Here is a 22,928-nt window from a genome sequence, read left to right as displayed (position 1 = left end):
CAATCCAGAATGGCAGCACAGCTGAAAGGTTTGTTTGAGCTGTGCTCTCTACTGTACAGACATAAATTTACAGGGGTTTTACATTTACCAGAAATATAACTTTTTAATATTTAAATCAAACAAGCAAGCTCAGCCAAGATGAGGAAAACATAGGAAAAAAGTAACGTAATGCATTAATTTCCATTAAAAATTACTAGGTAACACAATTAGTTACTTTTTAAGGAGTAACTCAATATAGTAATGCATCACTTTTAAAAGTATCATTCCCCAACACTGCTGAGAGATGAAAATTGCTCAGTATATACTCTAGAATGACTGATCTAGACTGATCTATACTATATAAGCCGCTGCTTGCTTATAGTTCTTCCTGTGTCCTCACTAATCTCACTCTTCGGATGAAAACTTGTAAGGCAGATATCGCCTCTTACATAAAGCCATTCCAAATTAGTTTGAGTCTCCTCTTTGAGCAGCAAAGCAGAGAGCTCCCTCTTTTGTGAAAGCATGCAAGGTTTAATGTAATATTTGAGCCAGATATGATTTGTAGTTTTTTTTTTTGGTAATTTGATGGTGTTGTATACTTGAATCTTAAATGGTCTTTAAATGCTGTTAATGTATTTTATGTTTTCTTTTTTCACTCTGAATGAGTTGTGTCTGCTTTCATCATGCTCTTGTTCTCTGCTTGGCTGCTCAAAGAGTTTTTGATGTGCTGCTGTGAACATAAGGAGCCACTTCAAAGAATCACAGAGGGATTGCGCAGATTATTCATAGATGCATACACCTCTACACATATACAACACATCAACAAACAGTGGATACACACATTTTTTGTTGTTGATGTATTTTTAGAATAAAAAAAGCATTTGCTTGATTTCATTAAGTAAACGCTTCATAATTTTGCAGTTTGTCAGATTTCGCTACTGTACCTTTTGTGGACTGTTTTGTCCCCAAACCATAACCAGGCACATACGCAAAACATGCACACGTTTGCTAAAGTAATACTAAGGTCAGGAACATAAAAAGATAGATCTGCTCTTTCATAAATTTAACCCAGTTTAACATAGAAAAATTAAAAAAAAAAAAAAAAAAAAAAAAAATATATATATATATATATATATATATATATATATATATATATATATATATATATATATATATTATCATGCTTCCAATTTGCACTTCAAACTGATTTTTTTTTTTTTTTTGGATAAACTTTATTAAATGGAGCTGGATTTGAGTATAGAGTACTGTGATAAGTTTAATAAAGCCGAAATACTATAGAAAATCTTTGCACTGTGTATCATGGATAAGTCGCTCTTCAGAGCTAACACTGCGCTTCCTTTGATGTAACACTTCATTTCCTAGTCACAAGCTGATTCTATCAAACTTTAATGAAACATCCTCATCCCTGCAACAGATGAATCCCTTTACATCTGAGAATATTCCCACACTGATGTCACATCTATAGAGATGTTTGATTGGATGTGATCCTAATTACAGCTCAGCATGCTGAAACCAAGTGAGCAGAAGGTGCTGCTTAATAATTGAAATATATTAATTTTGTTAATGACTTTAATTCATTTAAAGGTCACAATATACATAATTAATTCAAGAGTTAGGCATAATTCAAACAAGAGTTGCATTAAAGCAATGCATTAATACATTTTGGTATTTTGTTAACAGGAAAAACTTTTCTGGGATTTTTTTTTTACATAAAAAACTCCAACAACAAAAGTACAAAGAGAGATAAAAAAGAAAGAATCGTGTATTTTTTAAAGCACTATGTGGAACATACATGTCTAAAACATACATTGAAAAAACACCAACGAGTTGATGTAACTACTGGCATCTTTAAAGGGATACGGCTAAGAACCCAGTATTTTATACTAAGTCTTTCCTGTCATACAGGGGCTACCGCTTAGTCTTGCTTTGCTGAAGGAGCTGTCTCAACAGATCCCTTGTAGCAACACCCTGTTTAGATAGGTATCCAAGGATACATAAGTGGAGTGGCGCCCAAGATGAACTGGGCTTTTACCAACTCAAGAAAGGCCATGAAGCAACCGTGCGAAGCCCTCACCATATAGGATTTTAGATAGAACGCAGAGCACTAGCGTGCGAACTTACCACAATGTGGATTTCAGAAAGTGCACAAAGACTTCATGTGCACACTTATCATAACATGGATTTTACATACTGTTCTAGAGAGGGGGCTCTTGAGGCACTCTGAAAGAGCAGCTTCACAGATGGAATGGTGCATTTCAAAACAATATGTCTGAGAGTCATCAACTCGATCTGTGGAAATAATGCTGGAGCGCTCTGGCAAGAACAAGATGGCGCCGCCGAGTCCGGTTGCCGTCCAGGTCGCTCCGCTTAGATTATGTTTTTATTTACTTTTTTACCTACTTTTGCTTTCTCTTTTTACACACATTACATCTGCACTGATCATATGCGAAAAGGAAACACTTTTGGACACTGGACACCGCTTCACTGACCTGTTTCAGGACACTTTATCCTCCAACCCATTGTGGCCATCTGAGATTCTCCGGAATGCCGAGATGAACAATGGCCACCTGAATAACCACCCGAGGCGATTGATCAAGAAACACCGCGGGAAACATGCTGGGATTCGCAACAGACTAAGGAAAAGAGCACACAGCCCTCCTTTACCGAGTATTCTGCTTGCCATTGCCAGTCTCTGGAGAATAAGATGGACGATCTTAGAGCCAGGATAAGTTTCCAACGGGACATTAGGGACTGTAACATCCTTTGTTTGTCTGAAACGTGGCTCACGCCCTTGGTCCCAGACGCTGCTGTAACGCCGTCTGAAAACTTCTCTGTTTTACGGATTGGAAAGGACAGCAGAGGCCGGCAAATCCAAAGGCGGAGGAGTTTGTTTCATGATTAACAAGAAATGGAGTGTCCCCAGGAATATCTCCACTCTGTCGCACTCCTGCTCGCCTCATCTGGAACATTTATCCATTATTAGCTGCCCATTCTATCTGCCTTGGGAGTTCTTCACGATGCGCTCAGCGGCAACATCAACAAACATCCTGACGCTGCTATTATCATTGCTGGGGACTTTAACAAAGCCAAACTCAGGCAAGTAATGCCTAATTTATATCAACATGTATCCTGTCCAACCAGAGGACCGAATACACTGGATCTTTGCTACACTCAGTTTAAGAATGCCTACAAAGCTCGCTCACTACCGGCTTTCGGCAAATCGGACCATGCCGCCATTTTTCTCTCACCGGAATATAAACAACGGCTCGTTCAAGATCCTCCGGTGCAGAGGATGGTGACGCGATGGTCCGCCCAATCAGAAGCAATGTTACAGGCTGCTCTTGATGATGTAGACTGGGACATGTTTCGCGCAAGTTCAGCTGACGTCAGCGAGTTTACGGATGTAGCGTTAAGCTTTGTAAACACCCTAGCTGAACAAGCTACGGATACAATAACTATAAGGACTTTCTCAAATCAGAAACCGTTGGTGGACAGTTCAATCCGTGCAGCATTAAACAAACGCACTGCTGCTTACAACGCCGGTCTTCTGTCGGGAAACATGAGCGAGTACACAGCATTGTGCTATGCTCTCCGGCGTGCAGTAAGATCCGCCAAACACAGATACAGGGAACACAGAGAGTCACATTTCCAGCTAAATGACTCCCAACGCTTGTGGCAAGGACTAAGGACCATCTGTGACTTTGGAAATAAATCCTATGCAGAGGTGAGAGCAGATCCGTCACTGGATGATGAGCTAAACTCTTTCTACGGCCGCTTTGAAAGCAATCTAAGCAGTGTGAGTCTGCCGATCAGCACGTCAAGAAGCAGCAGTCAGAGCAGCGATCATCATGCGATCATCGTGTCGGAGAAAGTGGTTCGGATGGCACTAAAGCGAGTGAATGTTTTAAGAACAATAAACCCTCTTGTCTGAATGAATATCGTCCAGTTGCCCTCACATCAATAGTCATGAAGGTCTTTGAGGGACTGGTTAAAAACGTCATCTGCTCCTCCATACCGGATACTTTGGACCCTCTTCAGTTTGCCTATAACAGGAACTATGTAAGGCTGCTATTTATTGACTATAACTCAGCTTTTAATACTATAGTCCCCATAAAGCTAGCTTCTAAACTCATAGACCTCGACCTGAATTCTTCACTCTGCAACTGGATTCTTGATTTCCTCACCGGCAGACCTCAAGTGGTGAAACTAGGCCAGTACACCTCCAGCTCCATCACCCTGAATGTAGGAGCCCCACAGGGCTGTGTCCTGAGTCCCCTGCTCTACTCTCTCTACACACATGACTGCGTGTCTTCGCACAGCTCCAGTAAAATGCATATATGCAAATTGTACATCCCTGTACATCTTAATATTTTAGACTGCAGTTTACTTTCATGCACATTATTTTGCGTTCCATATTTAATTCTACAATATACATCTTTTTTATATTTTATTCTTATATTTTTATTGTTTACGTTTATTTCATTCTTACATAGCTATATTTATGTATATTTTCATCTGTGTTGTTTTCTTTAATAATTGCAATGTCCATGGAGCGGACCTGACTCACATTTCACTGCTGGTTATATATGCTATATATAATTTTGTATGTGACGAATAAAAATCTTGAATCTTTAATCTGGGCAAAGAACAGAAAACTCAGTCTCACATGAATGGAGAACTCTGAATTCCGAAAGAGTGTACCGCACATAGGCGACCCTTCTTGGAAAAGGGGAGCGCTGCTAAACTACCATGAGAACTGCCCAAATAGCCCCTCATGTTGAGGGAAGTGATGCTTTAAGTGTATAAACAAATTCACACTGACTGAGTGGAGCCCAAGGAACAAAAGGCCTAACCATATCAAGAAAGGGAACGAAGCTGAGCGCGTAACCCTTACCATACAGGATTTCAGAAAGTGTGCAGAGCCATGTGTTCATGTGCACACTCACCACCATGTGGTTTTTAGAAAGTACACAGAGCTTAGCGTGTGGTACGGTTCCTGAGCATTGCAGAGGCGCTGAACCGCATGGGAGAGGCAAGCTCAAATTTACAGGCAGTATTTACAAGAAGACTTCAGTAACTGCCACCTCCACTTCCCACTGGATGAGAGAGCAACAACTAAGCAGCCACGAGGCCCCTCAGGGTGACCTGGCTGGATATCCATGGAATTCCTTGCAGTGCTGTGCCAGGCCCGATGATCAAGGAAGCTCCTGCAGAAACCTGTGATCTCGGCCACCTAATACCGGAACATGAAGCCAGAATCAGGGCTATCATATTGCCTGGACAAAATTGCTGATGAGTGTTTAGTAAACACTGTAACTGAGCATTGCAAAGGAAACTCACAGAGGTTATCAGTAGACACATAACCACCAGAAATGTTATACAAATATACAGAATATACAGAAAGGCACCCACCCTGGTTCCTGCGTTGGAGCCCCACTCAAGGGGTGCCTCCTTTTAGTCTGGACCACCAGTAAGTTGGTTGCTATGAACATAGAACCAACCAAAAACATCATAGGTATAGCATAGGAGACTTATGCAAGAAGTTTCCACCTAACCATGATCAGGTGGAGAGCTGGTGGTTACAGGGGAATTAGGAAGGGGAGGATAAGAGCAGAAGTATAAACCCACAAAGGGAACGAGTAGATACCTAAGTATTGCTCGGATTAGGACGAGAACGCTGCCTCATCTGGATCACATCCCTTAGGTCCTGTCTAACCTCCTCGTGACCCACGATTCCTCTTACCCCTCCCCGCAAGTGGGGGAGGAGCGCGAGCCGCCATCATGTGCAACGAAGCCACAGCCTGAACTTCTGCTCCGTATGCCTTGCCATTTAAGCGGGATGTATCCTGGATGGGCTTAGATGGTTCAACTTTGCGATGGCATGATCCATAACCTCCAACAGCTCCCCATACGCAGGGCAGGAGGATTGAGAAGGCTCAGCCTCATCTTCTTCGCCACCCGGAGACATCCTCTGCTCTTCCTGGGTAGAACCCAGCAAAATGTGAGCACTAACTTCAGTATCAGAAAGTGTTAATGATAAAACATCGTCCACCTGAAGTTCACTCTTGTCTGCCGCCGATGAGCACGAAAGGGAAAGTCCCTCTCTTAACTCCTCAGCGAAATCCACCTGTGATCCCCATGAGCTATTTTATTCAGAATCTTAGATGACATATCAAATGTTTAAACTGAGAAAATGTATAATTTTTAGGGAAAAATAAGTTGATTTTAAATTTCATGGCATCAACACATCTCAAAAAGGTTGGGACAAGGTCATGTTTACCACTGTGTGGCATCCCCTCTTCTTTATAACAGTCTGCAGACCTCAGAGGACTGAGGAGACAAGTTGCTCAAGTTTAGGAATAGGGATGTTGTCCCATTCTTGTCTAATACAGGCTTCTAGTTGCTCAACTGTCTTAGGTCTTCTTTGTCACATCTTCCTCTTTATGATGCGCAAAATGTTTTCTATGGGTGAAAGATCAGGGCTGCGTTCAGCCCCGACAAAACGTTGCACAACATTTTTTAAACAGAAACGGTGATGTGTTGAACGCACTGTTCTGATGACGCAAGAGTTGCAACTATGGCAGCTGAGAAAGCCATTATTTGTGTTTCTTACCTAATTCAGACTAAAACATCTATTTAGCCTCACATACTGACTTTATTTGTAGTTCATACGGTTTTAATACCCTGTATTTTCTTTTTCATTTTTAGGAAAAGCACTTAATTACCATTGTTTATTTCTATACCAAATGTCATACACTTGCAATGAAGCTAAAAATATAAACAACTACATCATTATGTTGATATCTTATATTTTTACAATAAAACTTACGACAAACATGTCTTCTATTATCCTCAGTTGTTGTGTATACCTAGCTGCAACGAACACATTTGTACATTATTTTCCTTGAAGCCATTGTGCGAGTTCACTTTAATACCGCGTGCTTTATATACATGTTGCTGCTGATTGGACTGCAGTTCTGACACACCCACCAAACAAGAGAAAACGCATCTCAAACCCCGTTGCACACCGGTGCACGCCGTTTCCAGGAAACATGACGTTCAACACGGAAACCGTAGCAAAACGTTGCACACCGTTTTGAACTTGAACATGCCCCTGGACTGCAGTATGGCTATTTCAGTACCCGGATCCTTCTTCTACGCAGCCATGATGTTGTAATTGATGCAGTATGTGGTCTGGCATTGTCATGTTGGAAAATGGAAGGTCTTTGTCACAGTGTCTGGATTGTGTTCCCTGGGTTTATACTATGTGTCCTCCTTTCCCACGGTGTCTGTCACCTTATCACTTCCTGATCCCTTATTTGGTCACCTCCCTCCTTGTTTTAGTTAAGTGATTGTTCCCCACCTGTCTCCAGTTCCCTCATTATCCTTCATGTTTTTATGTTTATTGTATTTACTGATTTTGACCCTGCATGTTTACCCTTTTGGATTGCCCCTCAATAAACCTTTTACCTGCATTTGGATCTCTCCCGTGTTTCTGGTATGACCAACGTGACAGAAGGACTCCGTCACGCAGAGATCCAGCGGTATGTCGGTTAACACTTCTTCCCCAGCCACCGAGCGGGAGAGAAGCGATCGGTTTGAGGGAACCCGCCTGGTCGTGTTTCGCGGGACCAGGGGAGGTCGCCGAGGAGGAGGTGGGCGAGAGGAAGCTCAGCATCGCTCTCCACCATTGCCCCCCTTCAACTCGGGGCTCAGATGGGAGGGACAAGAGCCGCTGTCTCACCAGGGCAGAAGAAGAAAGCCAGCGACACTGCCCATGATGGCCGCAGGTCCAGCGCCACAGCACAAGATGGCCGCCAACCCAGCACCGCTGCGGTGCATGGCCACCAACCCCGCACCACTAGGCAAGATGGAAGCCAGCCTCACACCACAGTGCAAGATGGCTGCCAGCTCAGCACCAACGCCCAAGATGGGTGCTGACACCTTTCTCGATTACTTCGAGATGTTATCTAAGATCCTAGAGATTCCCAAGACGGTTCACGTCATGGCTGCTGAGCCAGCGCCTCAGCACAAAATGGCCGCCAGCCCAGCGCCACAGCACAAGATGGCCGCCAGCTCAGAGCCACAGCACAAGATGGCCGCCAGCCCAGCGCCACAGCACAAGATGGCCACCAGCTTAGAGCCACTGCACAAGATGGCTGCCAGCCCAGCGCCACAGCACAAGATGGCCGACTCAACACCTGAGTCTCCAGACAAGGTGCCACCGACTCGCCATCATAGAGGGCAGAGGAGGAGGAGACAGGCGTCTACCGTTCCTCAAAGCCCGGAGAACGTTCCCGAGCGGGCCACTGCCGTCCAGGAGGACATTCCCGAGCGGGCCGCTGCCATCCAGGAGGACATTTCCGAGGCGGTGCCCGATGCTGTTCCGGAGGCCGAGGCGGTGCCCGATGCTGTTCCGGAGGCCAAGGCTTGCACGAGGCTGTTCCGGAGGCCAAGGGTGGTGCCCAATGCCGAGACAGTGTCCGTTGCTGTTCTGGAGGCCGAGGCGGTGCCCGATGCTGTTCCGGAGGCCAAGGCGGTGCCCGAGGCCATTCCCGATGCGGTGCCCGAGGCCGCTCCCGAGGCCGTTACCGAGGCGGTGCCCGAGGCCGTTCCAGAGGTGGTGCCTGAAGCCGAGGCGTCTCACGTCTCCACAGGCAGTCCAAAGTCAAGTCAGGTTCCAGTTGACCCTCCAGAGTCGACTCAGGTCCCAGTGAACCCTCCAGAGCCAAGTCAGGTCCCAGTGAACTCTCCAGAGTCGAGTCAGGTCCCAGTGAACTCTCCAGAGTCGAGTCAGGTTCCAGTGAACTCTCCAGAGTTGAGTCAGGTGTTCGTGGACCCTTCAGAGTCAGGGCTAGTCACTGATGACCTTCCAGAGTCAGGGCTAGTCACCGCTGACCTTCCAGAGTCAGGGCTAGTCACCGCTGACCTTCCAGAGTCAGGGCTAGGTACCATGGACTTTCCAGAGACAAGGCTAGTCACCACTGCCCTTCCAGAGTCAGGGCTAGGTACCATGGACTTTCCAGAGACAAGGCTGGTCACCTTTGACCTTTTAGAGTCAGGTCAAGTCACTGGTGATCTTCAAGGACTGTGTCAGGTCACCAATGATCTTCGCGAACAGAGTCAGGCCAGCACCGATCTTCTGGAGTCCATTAAGAACACTAGAGGATTACCAGAGCCTCGTCGTTCTGCTGGTCTGGCCGCACGGAGGTCTGATCCGCCCTGGAGGGTTTCCCCCTTGACCAGACGGCAGTGGTGGTCTTCTGCTCCACGCTGGGGGACTCCGACGTCGACCACAAGGATGTGGTGGTCTTCCGCTCCACCCTGGGGGACTCTGGCATCGACCACAGGGACGTGGTGGTCATCTGCTCCACCCTGGAGGACTCCAACGTCGACCACAACGATGTGGTGGTCTTCCGCTCTGCCCTGGGGGGGCTTCATGTTATTGTTTGTTTTCTGTTTCGTGTCTTCACTCCTGTCTCTGTTCCCCTCTGTTAGTCTGGCCCTCCGTCCCTCCCCCTGAGCCTCCACCTGTCCTCCTCCCTCCTGGTCTTCCTGTGTTTTGTTTTCATTCTGGTACTTGTTCCCCATGTTTTCTTTTCTGGCCCTCCGTCCCTCCCCCTGAGCCTCCACCTGTCCGCTTCCCTCCTGGTCTCGGTTTTGTCTATCGTGGAGCGTCTGGGAGCCGCTCCGTAGGGGGAGTTCTGTCACAGTGTCTGGATTGTGTTCCCTGGGTTTCCACTAGGTGTCCTCCGTTCCCACGGTGTCTGTCACCTTATAACTTCCTGTTCCCTTATTTGGTCACCTTCCTCCTTGTTTTAGTTAAGTGATTGTTCCCCACCTGTCTCCAGTTCCCTCATTATCCTTCTGTGTATTTATACCCAGTCTGTATGAGTCTGTGTCACAAAGTCCTTGTCTTATGTGTGATACCTTCCAGAGTCTGCTCTTCCCGTGTGTTCTTGTTTTGTTTTTATGTTTATTGGATTTTATGGTTTTGACCCTGTCTGGACTGTTTACCCTTTTGGATTGCCCCTCAATAAACCTGCATTTGGATCTCTTCCGTGTTTCTGGTATCACTGAACGTGACAGTCCCCTGACAGTGACAGTCCCCAGTTCCCTGAAAGTGACGACGTCTGGATGGGAGCATATGTTGTTCTAGAACTTTTATATATGCATTGATGGTGCCTTTCCACATATGTAAGCTGCCCATGCCACATGCACTCATGCAACCCCGTGCCATCAGAGATGCAGGCTTCTGAACTGAGCGCTGATAACATTTTGGCTCTTTTTATACCCAATCATGTTGCTAATTGATCTCATAAGTTGCATATTGGTCCTCCAGCTGTTCCTTATATGTACATTTAACTTTTTCCTTACTGCTACCCGTCCCAACTTTTTTGGAATGTGTAGCTGTCATACAATCCAAAATGAGCAATTTCAAAATGTCTCACTTTCAAAATTTGATATGTTATCTATATTCTATTATGAATAAAATATAAGTGTATGAGATTTGTAAATTATTCCATTCCTTTTTTACTCACAATTTGTACATTGTCACCACTTTTTTTTAATTGGATTTGTAATTATTTAATCAGTTCAGCTGGTCATTCTTATTAAATGTTGTTACTGTTGTTGTTTTCAGTGACAGAGTGAAGTGACATCAGGAAAGCGCCATGAGCACAGAAAAAGAGCGCAGTGTCCTGGATGATGCTGAAGAGGAGAAGGAGGTGAAGGAGGAGCAGGAGCTGGAGGAGCTGAGGGCTCAGGTGCTGCAGCTGCTGCTTGAGCTGGAAGAAGCTGGAGACACGGCTCAGAAACACGAGGAGAGCTTTCTGGAGCTGCAAGGTGAGGCTCCCTCAGCAACACACCAGTGACCTGACACTTACAGAGCTCATGTCATGCTTTCTTATTTTGATTTTCCCCTGCAGGTCCACCTGTCATTTTATTTAGCTAACACTTAATTTAACAGTGTCCTCGTTACACATGACATGTACTAATTATTATAATAACAATAAATTATGCATAATTACATGCAAGTAACCCTAACCCTAACCCTAACCATGTAGTAAATACATATAGTTAATTAACATTACTCAGCACTTAATTGTAGAATTACCCAATAACAAGGACACCCAAAAATAAAGTTGAAAGTATTTTATTTATTTATTTTTTTAACAACGCCCTCTGATCATATGAAACGTACACGAATTTGTGCCTTTTTTTTTTTTTTTTTTGAGTTATGGCATTTACAAATGTTTGAATAATACAATTAATTATTAACTACAGTATATATTATATAAACATGTATATTTAGTTCATGATATACATTGTTTTATTTATAGTTATATCATATGATCTGAAACCATTCTAAGATGTTAAAATAGCTGAATACAGAGTCTGTGTATTAATATCTATGTTAAATTTGCATTAGATAATAGTGAGTGCTAAATGACTAACACTTATAGGAACCCTGTTGCACGATGTCATTAAAAAAGATGTTACAGAGCGTTTATTTGTCAGAGTCAGAGATATAGCTGAATGTGCTCTGTCCTTGTGTTTCGCTCGTTTTACTCAATGACAGGCCCAGTAAAATAGTTTCTATATATAGCATTGATAGCCCTTTAATGAGTCACCTGCTGTTTCTGACAGACTCCTGGGACTCTGTAATGATCTGGCTGTGCTGTGACCGTGGGCTGTGTGTGTGTAACATGACAGGCATGTGAGAGGACAGCTGCACGGAGGGAAGCTTCCAGACGGGCTGTCCTGACGCCTTTATCCAAACTGGATCATCTCCAGAGAGCCGCTCGGCTTTTCCCGCTCACTTCTGATCGCAGACAAAGCATTAGATCAGTCTCACCCGCTTGAGTGGCCATCATTTCAAACTGAAGAGCTTTCAAGTATTTTGAGTTGTGCACTACGTGACTGAATTATCAGGTCTGAAACAAAAGATACAGTATAACTCCAAGAAACAGCACTCGAAATGTGGGAGGAGGAGTTTATAAAATCAGCCTATGAAATCCAAAGATGAGTTTTGGGTTGCTGAAGTATTTAGTTTTTCCACTTCAATGTAAATGTCATTCATCTGGAGCACATCCCAGCTTCTTGGGTTGCAGACGGGATATAAATGCTATGGAGACTAAGTTATGACATCACTCTCTCTTTAGGTTAATTTAGTATTTTTTTTTTTTCAGTAATAGTATATTTATATATATATATATTTTTTTTAAATAGAAGATATTCTGGTAACACTTTACACAAATTTCCACTTGTCATCCATGTTTGGTAACACTTTATTTTAAGGTCTCTTAACTAGTTGCTTTTTTTGCATGCATATTAGTAGAATATTAGCCATTTATTAGTAGTAATTAAGCACATATTAATGCCTTATTCTACATCACCCTATTCTACATCCCTAATCCTACCCAATACCTAAACTTAACAACTACCTTTCTAAATAATAAGCTGCAAATTAGGAATTTATTGAAGGAAAAGTCATAGTTAATATTGAAGTGTTCCCCAATCTAAAGTGTGTTCCTATGTTTAATATTTGATGCATTTACTAACAATGACAGTATTTACTATCTCTGTTAACGTTAGTAGATAAAAGTACAGCATTGTTATACCATGTTAGCTCAGATCCTTTAAAAGCATTAGAAGTATTGTTCAATGTTATTTTGTTAACTAACAAAGATTTTATAAGTTGAGGCTCATTATCTGCCTCTGATGAGGAGGGGTTTCTAGTGCACAGTTGTGTAAAATACCTGCCCGTATTTCCAGTTCTATGGACACAAAAATTTTCAATATATAGAGTAATGCTGAGAACTGGCCTATTTCAAGCCCTGCCCTGAATTTACATATTTCTCTGGTTTGGGGTACAAAATACAGCCATACAACAATTGTTCTGGTCGTCTAATTTCATTGGTCAAGAAGTCAAGTCAAGTCACCTTTATTTATATAGCGCTTTAAACAAAAAACATTGTGTCAAATCAACTGAACAACATTCATTAGAATAACAGTGTCTCAATAATGCAAAATGATAGTTAAAGGCAGTTCATCATTGAACTCATCAGTGATGTCATCTCTGTTCAGTTTAAATAGTGTCCGTGCATTTATTTGCAATCAAGTCAATGATATCGCTGTAGATGAAGTGACCCCAACTAAGTCAAGTCAAGGCAAGTCACTGTGGAGGATTATAATGTTTTTACTCATTCAAATACTGAGGTGGTAAACCATTCAGGGCTTTATAAGTAATACGCAATATTTTAAAATCTATACGATGTTTGATAGGGAGCCAGTGCAGTGTAGACAGGACCGGGCTAATATGGTCATTCTTCCTGGTTCTAGTAAGAACTCTTGCTTCTGCATTTTGGACTAGCTGTAGTTTGTTTATTAAGCGTGCAGAACAACCACCCAATAAAGCATTACAATAATCTAACCTTGAGGTTATAAATGCATGTATTAACATTCCTGCATTTGACATTGAGAGCATAGTGTCATGCTGTCTGGTCTCTGTTTCCCTGAGTCTCCACTAGTGGTCTCACTTCCCCATAGGCACCTCACCGTAGGCACTACAATTCCCACAAAGCCTTGTCCCTTCATCACAGTAATTGCACTCCTGTTAATTGCACTCAGGTGTCTTCACTTGTTAGTCATTATCCTCCCTATATTAACCAGTCTTTTCCTGTTTGTCTTCATGGAGTCCTTCCTTTCTCTTCCGAGTACCTCGTCTTCCGAGTTCCGGTTCCCGTTCCTGTTCTTTTCCCGTTTTGTTTCTTTGTCGGATGGATTTATGGTTTGACCCCTGCTTGTTTGCTTTCTCTTTGGATTACCCATTAACACCATACTGCTATTGGATCTCTCGTCTCTTCCGTTATACTGGGTCACACATAGGCCATAATTTAGATATATTTTTGAGATGGAAAAGTAAGTAAGCCAAGGGCGACAGCGGCAAGGAACCTAAACTCCATCGGTGACAGAATGGAGAAAAAACCTTGGGAGAAACCAGGCTTAGTTGGGGGGCCAGTTCTCCTCTGACCAGACGAAACCAGTAGTTCAATTCCAGGCTGCAGTAAAGTCAAAGTCTGTTTATCTGTGATGATATTAGATAAAACAAAACGTATACATAATTGTGTTGTTAACATGTTAAATATTTCAGCCATTTCAAATGTTTTTCTCAATCTCTATCCAGGTCTTCTTGAGGAGGAGCGTTTAGCTAGTGCTCATCAGGCCGAGGCCTTCACGAGACAGATCCAGCGTCTGCAAGGTAACAGTGACTATAAATACTCAAACCCAAGATGATGTGATGATTATCATTAGATTCGATGACAGAATAACAAAGCAAATGCTGTCTGTTTGTGAGGAGTAAATTATAATTTCGAAATACTGGGAAGGAGGGAAGTGAACTTTCCAAGCTTCTCATTCAATTTCATGCATATCTTATGGGGTGTAACGGTACACAAACATTAGTGCCAGTATTTTGCATGTCACAGTTGTGAGGTTCATACAACATTTGGGAAAAATTGCTCTTTCTTTAAATAAATTTACTTATAATTAACATTTTCTTATTGATAAAAATCTCTAAAAAACTAACACTCAAATAAAAAAATTGCATGCAAAGATTTTTATTGTTTTTATAAATTTTGTTTTATAAAATATTTTCTTAAAAACATACATTACATAATTAACACATCACTAACTGGTAAAGTATAATCAGTAGTCGGTTACACTTTATTTTGATAGTCCACTATCATTCTAATAACTATAAATAACTTTGTAACTAAATGTCAGCTACATGCCAACTAATTCTAATTAATTTGCAACTACATGTACTGTTAGGGGTAGGTTGAGGGTTACCGTTAGGGGTAGGTTCAGGGCTAGTATACAGTAAGTTGACAAAGAAAGTGTTCGAAGATATTAAGCAGACAGTCTACTAATACCTGCTATAACTGCTGCAGTTACAAAGTTACTTACTGTTAGTAGAATGTCTAAAATGGACTATCAAAATAAAGTGTTACCATATAATCTAATATTTCACAAAATTCTTTTCACTAGACTTAATTCTTAATTTCTCTGGTGAACTGACGAGCTGTATACACCTGATATTTAATATATTTTATGACTGAGGTAAATTAAATTACAAGCTGTTTTAATGATGTCTTTCCACGGTTGACAAACTGACTGAGTGTTTACATGAGGCATGAGATGTTCATTCATGTTCATTTTGTGAAGGGATGATCGCACTCACTCCCACAGCTGTTTGATCTGAGAAGTTATAATACAGCGATATGTATATATCTAGAGTTTTTGTCAAAGGGCGTGTCCTTGGTCCCGTGACAAAGTTCAAAGTCTCGCCATGGGAATAAAAGTGGTTGTAACTCAGGTATAAAATGTACAATCTTGCCCAAACTTCACAGGTTTGGTAAGAGTCCTGGCCTGAACATCTTAAGGCCAATATTCCATCGGGTGTGGCAAAATGGCTCAATAGCACCACCTATACACATTTCATGTAGTGCGCCTCCAGCTACATTTTATTTACATGTACAAAAATTGGTACACAGATGTAACACATTACCTACAAAAAAGTCTCTTGGTACGAAATTCAAATCCCAACAAGAAGTCGGTTATTTAGAATTTTCTCTGCAAAATTGGTGTTGTTTTTGCCCTTTTCAGTGGTTGCACTTTAACGAACTCCTCCTAGAGATTTATTCAGATCAACACCAAACTTAGTGAGTGTAATGTACTCAGTATCATAGTACCGAGACTGCTCTCCTTAGAGTTACAAATGACATGCTCTTATCATCTGATCGTGGGTGTATCTCTCTATTAGTTTTATTGGATCTTAGTGCTGCGTTTGACACAATTGATCACAACATTCTTTTGCATAGAACACTTTGTTGGCATTAATGGAAGTGCATTAGCATGGTTTAAATCTTACTTATATGACCGCCATCAATTCATAGTAGTGAATGAAGAGGTATAATATCAATCACAAGTGCAGTATGGAGTACCTCAAGGCTCAGTACTAGGGCTGTTACTCTTCACGCTCTATATGTTACCCTTTGGAGATATCATCAGGAAACATGGTGCTAGCTTTCACTGTTATGCTGATGATACTCAGCTCTATATTTCTTTGCGGCCCGGTGAAACATACCAATTTGAAAATCTAATGAAATGCATAGTCGAATTTAAAAAACTGGATGACGTGTAATTTTGTACTGCTAATTTCTGAAAAAACAGAGGTGTTAATTATAGGACCTAAAAACTCTGCATGTAATAGCCTAGAACTCTAAGACTTTATGTCTGCTCTCATCATACATCAAAGAGTGTCCAAACGGCATTTATTGTCTGAATTTCCTGAAAAAAAGGAACCATCTATTTTGTACACATGTGCACTGAACTGAAAGACCCATACCGGACATTTTCAGTACAAGTATGTGTACCATTACACCCCTAATTTCTTATGATCTTCCGCTTCCTGTAGCACAGCTTCGGTCTGTCCAGGAGGAGATGGACAGTCTGGAGGAGGAGAAGGAGAGCGAGCTCCTGGAGGCGCAGGAGGAGCTGCGGGTGGCGCAGGAGGAGGTGCTGCTGCAACAGCAGGCGGCGGAGGACGCCGCAGCCGAAAGAGAGAACGACATCGCCAGTCTGCAGGAGGAGCTCTGTCGCCTACGGGCCGAAATCTCACGACTGGAGAACACGGGACAGGAGTACGAGCTGGAGATCGTCACGCTCCGAGCGGAAATAGAGATGAAGAGCCAGAGCCGTCTACAGCAGAAGAAGGAGGGTGAGAACAGAAACACACTGAAAGAGCTCTGAGACTGAGTACTGCATTTACTTTGATATCTAGTGCTAACATAATCAACTGTGAACATTATCAACATTATTACAGTATAAATGATTAAACATGAGGAATTATACCTAAAACCATGGTTAGTTTTACAACTGAACTGATCTAAGGTTACTAAAACAATTATTACTAATGAATGTGTATTGAAATGTAATTATTCACTTTAAAATAAATGCAAGAACAGAACATGCAAAATATAAAGGTTTTGTATTCAATATTCACTTTAAATCTTTAACAATCCCCAGTGTAAAACTAGATATCCCACTTACCCAGTTTGGTCGCACTTTAGTTTGGGGACCAACTCTCATATTAACTAACTCTTAAATACGACTTTTGCCTCAGTAAACTACTATTTTGCTGCTTATTAATAGTTGGTAAGATAGTTTAGGTATAGAGTCAGGATCTAAGGGATTTAAGATATGGTGATACAGATTAAGACATTAATATGTGCTTTATAAGTACTTATAAACAGCTAATATGCTAGTACTATGCATGCTAATAAGCAACTAGTTAATAATTATAATTGGTCCTTACCGCTATGTTTAAATAATAATATTATATTTTATTACTTAAAGCAATAATTTTCTGCTCTCGTCCAGTTTATGAAACCTCACAGGGCAATAATAAATTTCAATTTATGTGGAATTCACACTCTCCATATATCATATATATATATATTTAAAAACCTGATCTCAAAAGCTAAAATAGTCGATTTATGGATACAATGTTATTTTCTAATATGAAATTCTGATCATAATATGAGTATAAATTCAACTAACTGTAAATTGTTTGTCAGATATGTAGATGTTTTTATTTAGACTATGTCTGAAACATCCACTGATGTACATGTTGACATCATTTTAAAATCAGTGTATGATGGATTCGCTCAATTTGTAAAGCTGGTTAGCGTCCTGCAGTTATGACCATAAATCACACTAGTTTTAATAAAGGGTGGAGCCCTGAAACATTTCGGAAAAGTTTTCAGCACACAGTGTCCAGTGGGAAGAGCTCCTGGAGAATAGCTGATGGTGTGGGTAATCGTCAATGTTATGTGAAGATGCATTAAACTTTTGAGAGCATACATCCCACTGGTTATAATGATCATTCCTGTCAATGACAGGCCAAGAAAGGGTTGAGGAATGGTACAATATAAATCTTGAGAGATGGCTGTGCACAGGGAACATTTTTTAAACAAAACCAACATATTTATTTCAGGATTTGTACAATTTATTGTAAGTTGCTTTAATCAGAAGTGTCTTGTACAGACATACACTTAAATATGGTTAATATTCATGTAAATGTCAGAGCTTTCTAATTTCTTGCATTACTTGATTAGGTGAAGTGGGTCTGTTGATGGATGAATGTAACAATCTGAAGGAACAATGTCATGCGTTACAAGATGAAAACACAAGACTGAATCACAGACTGCAGATGCTGCAGAAGAGGAGGTGAGCATTTTCTGACATCTGAAATCATAAAATTACTCATAAAATGAAAGCCTTTTCATATTTCTAAAACAACAACAAAAACATAAGTTATGTCTGTTAAATTATCAAAAAATGTTATAATCAGATTTCAAAATCTCATCATTCCAAAATTAGCTACAGATTATAAAACACTAGTCATTTTACTTGCCAACTTTGTTACAGAGGAACAGGGCATCGTACACTAAACCGCTGAGGATCAAACACTAACACAAGCATTTCAAGTCATTCAGAAAACAAACTCACACAGAAACATGTGCCTTGATCCCAGGAGATGCATGATGGAAACGATATGTGTTCTTAAACTGGGTCAAAATATCAAACTTGTTTGGATATCCCCTGGACTGGATTGAACTAGTCTTTAAAAAAAATAGTCAAATCTATCTGTGCCATTCATAAATTGTAATCTTTATGAAATCTGTCTATTCTGATTGAAGTTGCAGACTGGCCCCGACATGTTGATTCACCCGGACTGCAAAATGGGCAAAAATCTCTGCATTATACGCTGTAAAATATAATTATAATAGTTAACATTTGAAGCTGATCAAAAAAGTCCATCGAAGTTGTCCTAAGAGAAAAACGGGTTTTAGGACAACTTTGATGAAAGGTTTTGATCGACTTCAAATGTTGACTACTGTAGTTAGTCTTACTTAAAACAAACAAACAAACAAATTATGGAATAGTATGTACTCGATCGTTTACTTTAGGTTTACTCTGGACTTAGTATTTAGCTACTAAGCGTTGAACGACTTCAGATTTTTAAGAAGTCGATATTTATGTGATGAAAGTCGAGGTGACGTTGACTAGTCACTGATGATGTCATTAATGAACAATGAAGCATGAACCTGGAGCTGAACAGCCATTAATTTACCTGTACAATAAGCTGTTTAAAACATGCATTCTCTGTTCAATTTCGAGCATCCAGTAATATAATCACACATGTCTTGTGGAGCGCTTTCAGAGTATGCATTTATTTGTCATTTTAACTGTTTGGAAATGGAGCATAAATGTGAAAGTCCTTTAAATATTTCTTATCCTGTTGCGCCCCCTATAGGACCAGCAACTATTCAACGTCAAGCTTAAAGCGTTGTGGCAGAGCATTGAAGTCGACCAGTAGATTAGTGGTGCAATCCCTAATAGTTAGTCAGAATTACTGACTCCAAGAGTGCACTGCAACATGAATAAATTACACAATTGCTTTGTTGAACTAATTATTATTATTATTTTTTTATTTGGCTATTTTTGTATATATTTTGTATAAAACTTAAATTCAATGCACGCAATTCACACAGACTGAAGTAGTTCAAGTCTCTGGTACTTTTAATTGTGATGATTTTGGCTATGTCTATTTAAGTAACACAATAGCGTATAGTCACCATCGAAGCTGAAAGACATGTTTTAAAGGCCACAACACATTCTATATCCTGAGTTTTTGCGTCTTATTTTGGGTGTTATGTAACAGTTCAGGCAGTACCTGCATCACTGTCCAAGAAGAGCAGGACGAGACAGAAGAGGGAAAACACACACAGTGTGGCATAGAGACAGAAACGGCAAGCTCTTCTATGAGCTCCAACTGCAGGCTGGTGGACGCTGGGATCCAGAAGAACATATCGTTTGATGGTAAACCTGTGACCCCCACCAGCTGGACAGGAGGTTTCTCAGAGATCCTCTCACTGAGAGATCAACTCAAGCAGACAGAAGAGAAGGCCACACACGTGCAGCGAGAGGTACACCACCCTGACATACATTATTCACACATGAGTTTTCATAAGGAAATGCATTCTAAACTTTGCTTAATAATATCTGTTAGTGCGATGGACTAAGGAATGAAGTAGAAAATCTGCGGGAAATGTATGAGAGCAGTCAGAAGGAGCGAGCCGAGCTGGAGCTGGAGTTACTGCGCTGCAGGGAAGAGATGGAGAGAGCTGCTGATGTCAAAGAGGTACACTGATCAGATAAAAACAGCAATGTTGCTTTTTCTTTCTTTTCTTTTACTTTCTTTTTCTTTTCTTTAAAGAAGACTCTTCCATTTATTTGATCAAAAAAAAAAAAAATAAATAACAAAATAACAATATAAAGGAAACTGGCACCATTGTGAAATATAGTCACAATTTAAAATAATGTTTTTCTATTTTAACATCCTGTAAAATGTAATTTATTCCTGTGATTTCAGCATCATTACTCCAGTCTTCAGTATGACACGATCCTTCAGGAATATTTCTAATATACTGATTTATTATAACTGTTGGACACAGTTTATACATATATATTAAAGCTTAGGAAATATTTTTCAGGATTCTTTGATAAATAAAAGTTAAAAAGAACATAATTTATTTAAAATGTAAACTTTTCAAACTAATTATGTCTTTAATATCACATTTTATTAATTTAACACATCCTTGCTGAAAAAAGTATTAATTTCTTTATTAACACTTTATTTTAAGGTGTCCTACATGTACTTATTATTATAATAACAATAAATTATGCATAATTTCATGACCCTCAGCCAAGCCCTAACCCTAACCATACAGTACATGGTTAATTAGTATTCCTCAGTACTTAAATGTATAATTACACTTTAACAAAGGCACCTTAAAATAAAGATTAACCAAAAAATATACTGACACCAAACTTTTGAATTATAGTGAATTTTGTTATATAAAATATTTATATTTTGCATAAATGCTATTCTTTTTATAGGTCAAAGAATCCTTAAAAACTGATACTGATAATAAATCAGCTTATTAAAATGATTTCTGAAGATCATGTGACACTGAAGTGATGGTGCTGAAAATTCAGCTTGACATCACAAGAATAAATATTGTTTAAAAGTATATTAAAATAAAAAACAATTATATTAAGGTGCAATAATATTACACAATATTGATGATTTTTTTTAATTAAACAAAAAACGTTAACTTTATTTAATCAAATAAAGGCAGCGTTGATAAGCATAAGAAACGTATTTAAAAAAAAAAAAAAAAAACATTTAAAAATGTAACTGTTTCCAAACTTTTGAACAGCAGTGTGCGTTTTGGGGGTCACATGATGCGATTTCAAGTTTTCCTGTCTCTTTGAAGTGTTACAAGCTCTTGGTGCATACAGAAAGTCTAAAGTTGTAAAGACTAAAGTCTCAAATCCAAAGAGATCTTTTTTTCTAAAAGTTTAACTGAAAGTGTGTGACGCTGTTTTGTTGAGAAAGCAAAACGACTTTGTTTGGCCTTCCAAAAGAGGACACAACTAGTAATCATGTTTATATCACATTTATAATGGTTTTTATGTTTATGTCTCGTTGCTCAGGCCGGACAGGGCTTCACAATATGTTAAAGGGCGTAACATTTCCGTCACATGCTTCAGGGATTCGGCCAATCACAACGCGAGAGATAGCTGGCCAATCAGAGCACACCTCGCTTTTCAGAGCGATGAGCTTTGTAAAAAATTATGTTTCAGACAGTGGAGCATAGATGAGAAACAATAATGTACAGTATGTAGAAAATAATGTTTTTTTAACCTTAAACCGCATAAACACATTTCATTACACCAAATACACAGAATAATGTTCTTTTTATTAACATAATATGACCCCTTTAATTAAACATGAATATACACATAAATCATCATTTTGTTTTATATTTTGTATACGTTTCAAATGCCCGGATATGTAGTTTTGTATTATGTAAATATGCAATTACGATCGGGTCTTTTACTGCCAGACAAATTTCATATTAATTTCCATAATGAATAACATATTCATTTAAACAGAACACATCCCTTATGCAGTAAATCAATGTCTCATTCCTCTGCTTAGACAGCAGGAAATCATTAGCAATGTATCAGCAAGTGATGATTTCGGTGAAACGTTAGCGGCGGGATGTGACACAGACACAGCACACAGACCATCAGGGCATGTTCCTTTAGACTTGATTGTGTGCCCACTACTAATCACTCATCAATACGTTTATGATTTCACCCGTTTTCTATGCTGTTCTGGATTTCATTTCACAAACATTAAGCATTAAGGTTAAGGACACCTTTGGCCTTTGGCTTCCATGTTTAGTACGTCCTTTTTTTGCTGTAATGACAGCAGCATTCATGCTAGGATACGATCATATCACAGCACGGTCTGATTATGTTCAAGTGGACGAACAGATCCTTTTAAGTTCATATGGTCAGAGCTACAGATTTGATTATTGACTTAGACATAGTGCAGAATCATAAATACTGAGTTTTAGCATGGCTGAAGACCTATATTAACTATTGCAAATAATAAATGAATAAATACATCTTCACTATTAAAAATATTTTAATATAGTGCACCATTGATTTAGTCATTACATTTGATCTATTTTTCCATGCCATTTCTTTCCAAAATCATGCAGTCATCACATTCTCTTTCTTTTTCACTTTCTAGGAATGATGCTAATAAAAACATTGATTTGCTGCCGGTGGTCTGAACTACAGTATATTGTGGAGAGCGAAAGGTACCGCTGAACTTTGAAACACTGTAATAAATGTTTTGCTTTTTATGATGTTCTTTGTCATCTGATGTAAAAGCTAATAAGAAATGTGATGCTTTTTAATCACACGACTAAACTCTA

At 40.1% G+C, this 22,928-nt stretch overlaps 1 protein-coding gene across 2 annotated transcripts in view; it reads left to right on the top strand.

Moving 5' to 3' along the window:
- The window catches only part of LOC128014372 (coiled-coil domain-containing protein 136-like), a 29,530-nt gene that overhangs the window by 5,008 nt on the left and 1,594 nt on the right, over positions 1 to 22,928 (top strand). The window contains exons 3-9 of one of the 2 annotated variants that reach the window (XM_052597950.1): positions 10,649 to 10,845; positions 14,189 to 14,263; positions 16,481 to 16,783; positions 18,183 to 18,294; positions 19,793 to 20,057; positions 20,141 to 20,272; positions 22,742 to 22,811. In XM_052597950.1, coding sequence (XP_052453910.1) covers positions 10,674 to 10,845; positions 14,189 to 14,263; positions 16,481 to 16,783; positions 18,183 to 18,294; positions 19,793 to 20,057; positions 20,141 to 20,272; positions 22,742 to 22,747 — 1,065 coding nt within the window. In that variant the 5' untranslated portion in view covers positions 10,649 to 10,673 and the 3' untranslated portion in view covers positions 22,748 to 22,811. Of the gene's footprint in view, positions 1 to 10,642; positions 10,846 to 14,188; positions 14,264 to 16,480; positions 16,784 to 18,182; positions 18,295 to 19,792; positions 20,058 to 20,140; positions 20,273 to 22,741; positions 22,812 to 22,928 lie in introns of both variants that reach the window. The other variant, XM_052597951.1, reaches the window with a different exon arrangement.

The sequence above is a fragment of the Carassius gibelio genome, chromosome B25 (assembly GCF_023724105.1).
Source record: "Carassius gibelio isolate Cgi1373 ecotype wild population from Czech Republic chromosome B25, carGib1.2-hapl.c, whole genome shotgun sequence".
Taxonomy (NCBI): domain Eukaryota; kingdom Metazoa; phylum Chordata; class Actinopteri; order Cypriniformes; family Cyprinidae; genus Carassius; species Carassius gibelio.
The sequence above is the reverse complement of the archived record's forward strand: the minus strand, read 5'-3'. Positions and strand labels throughout refer to the sequence as shown.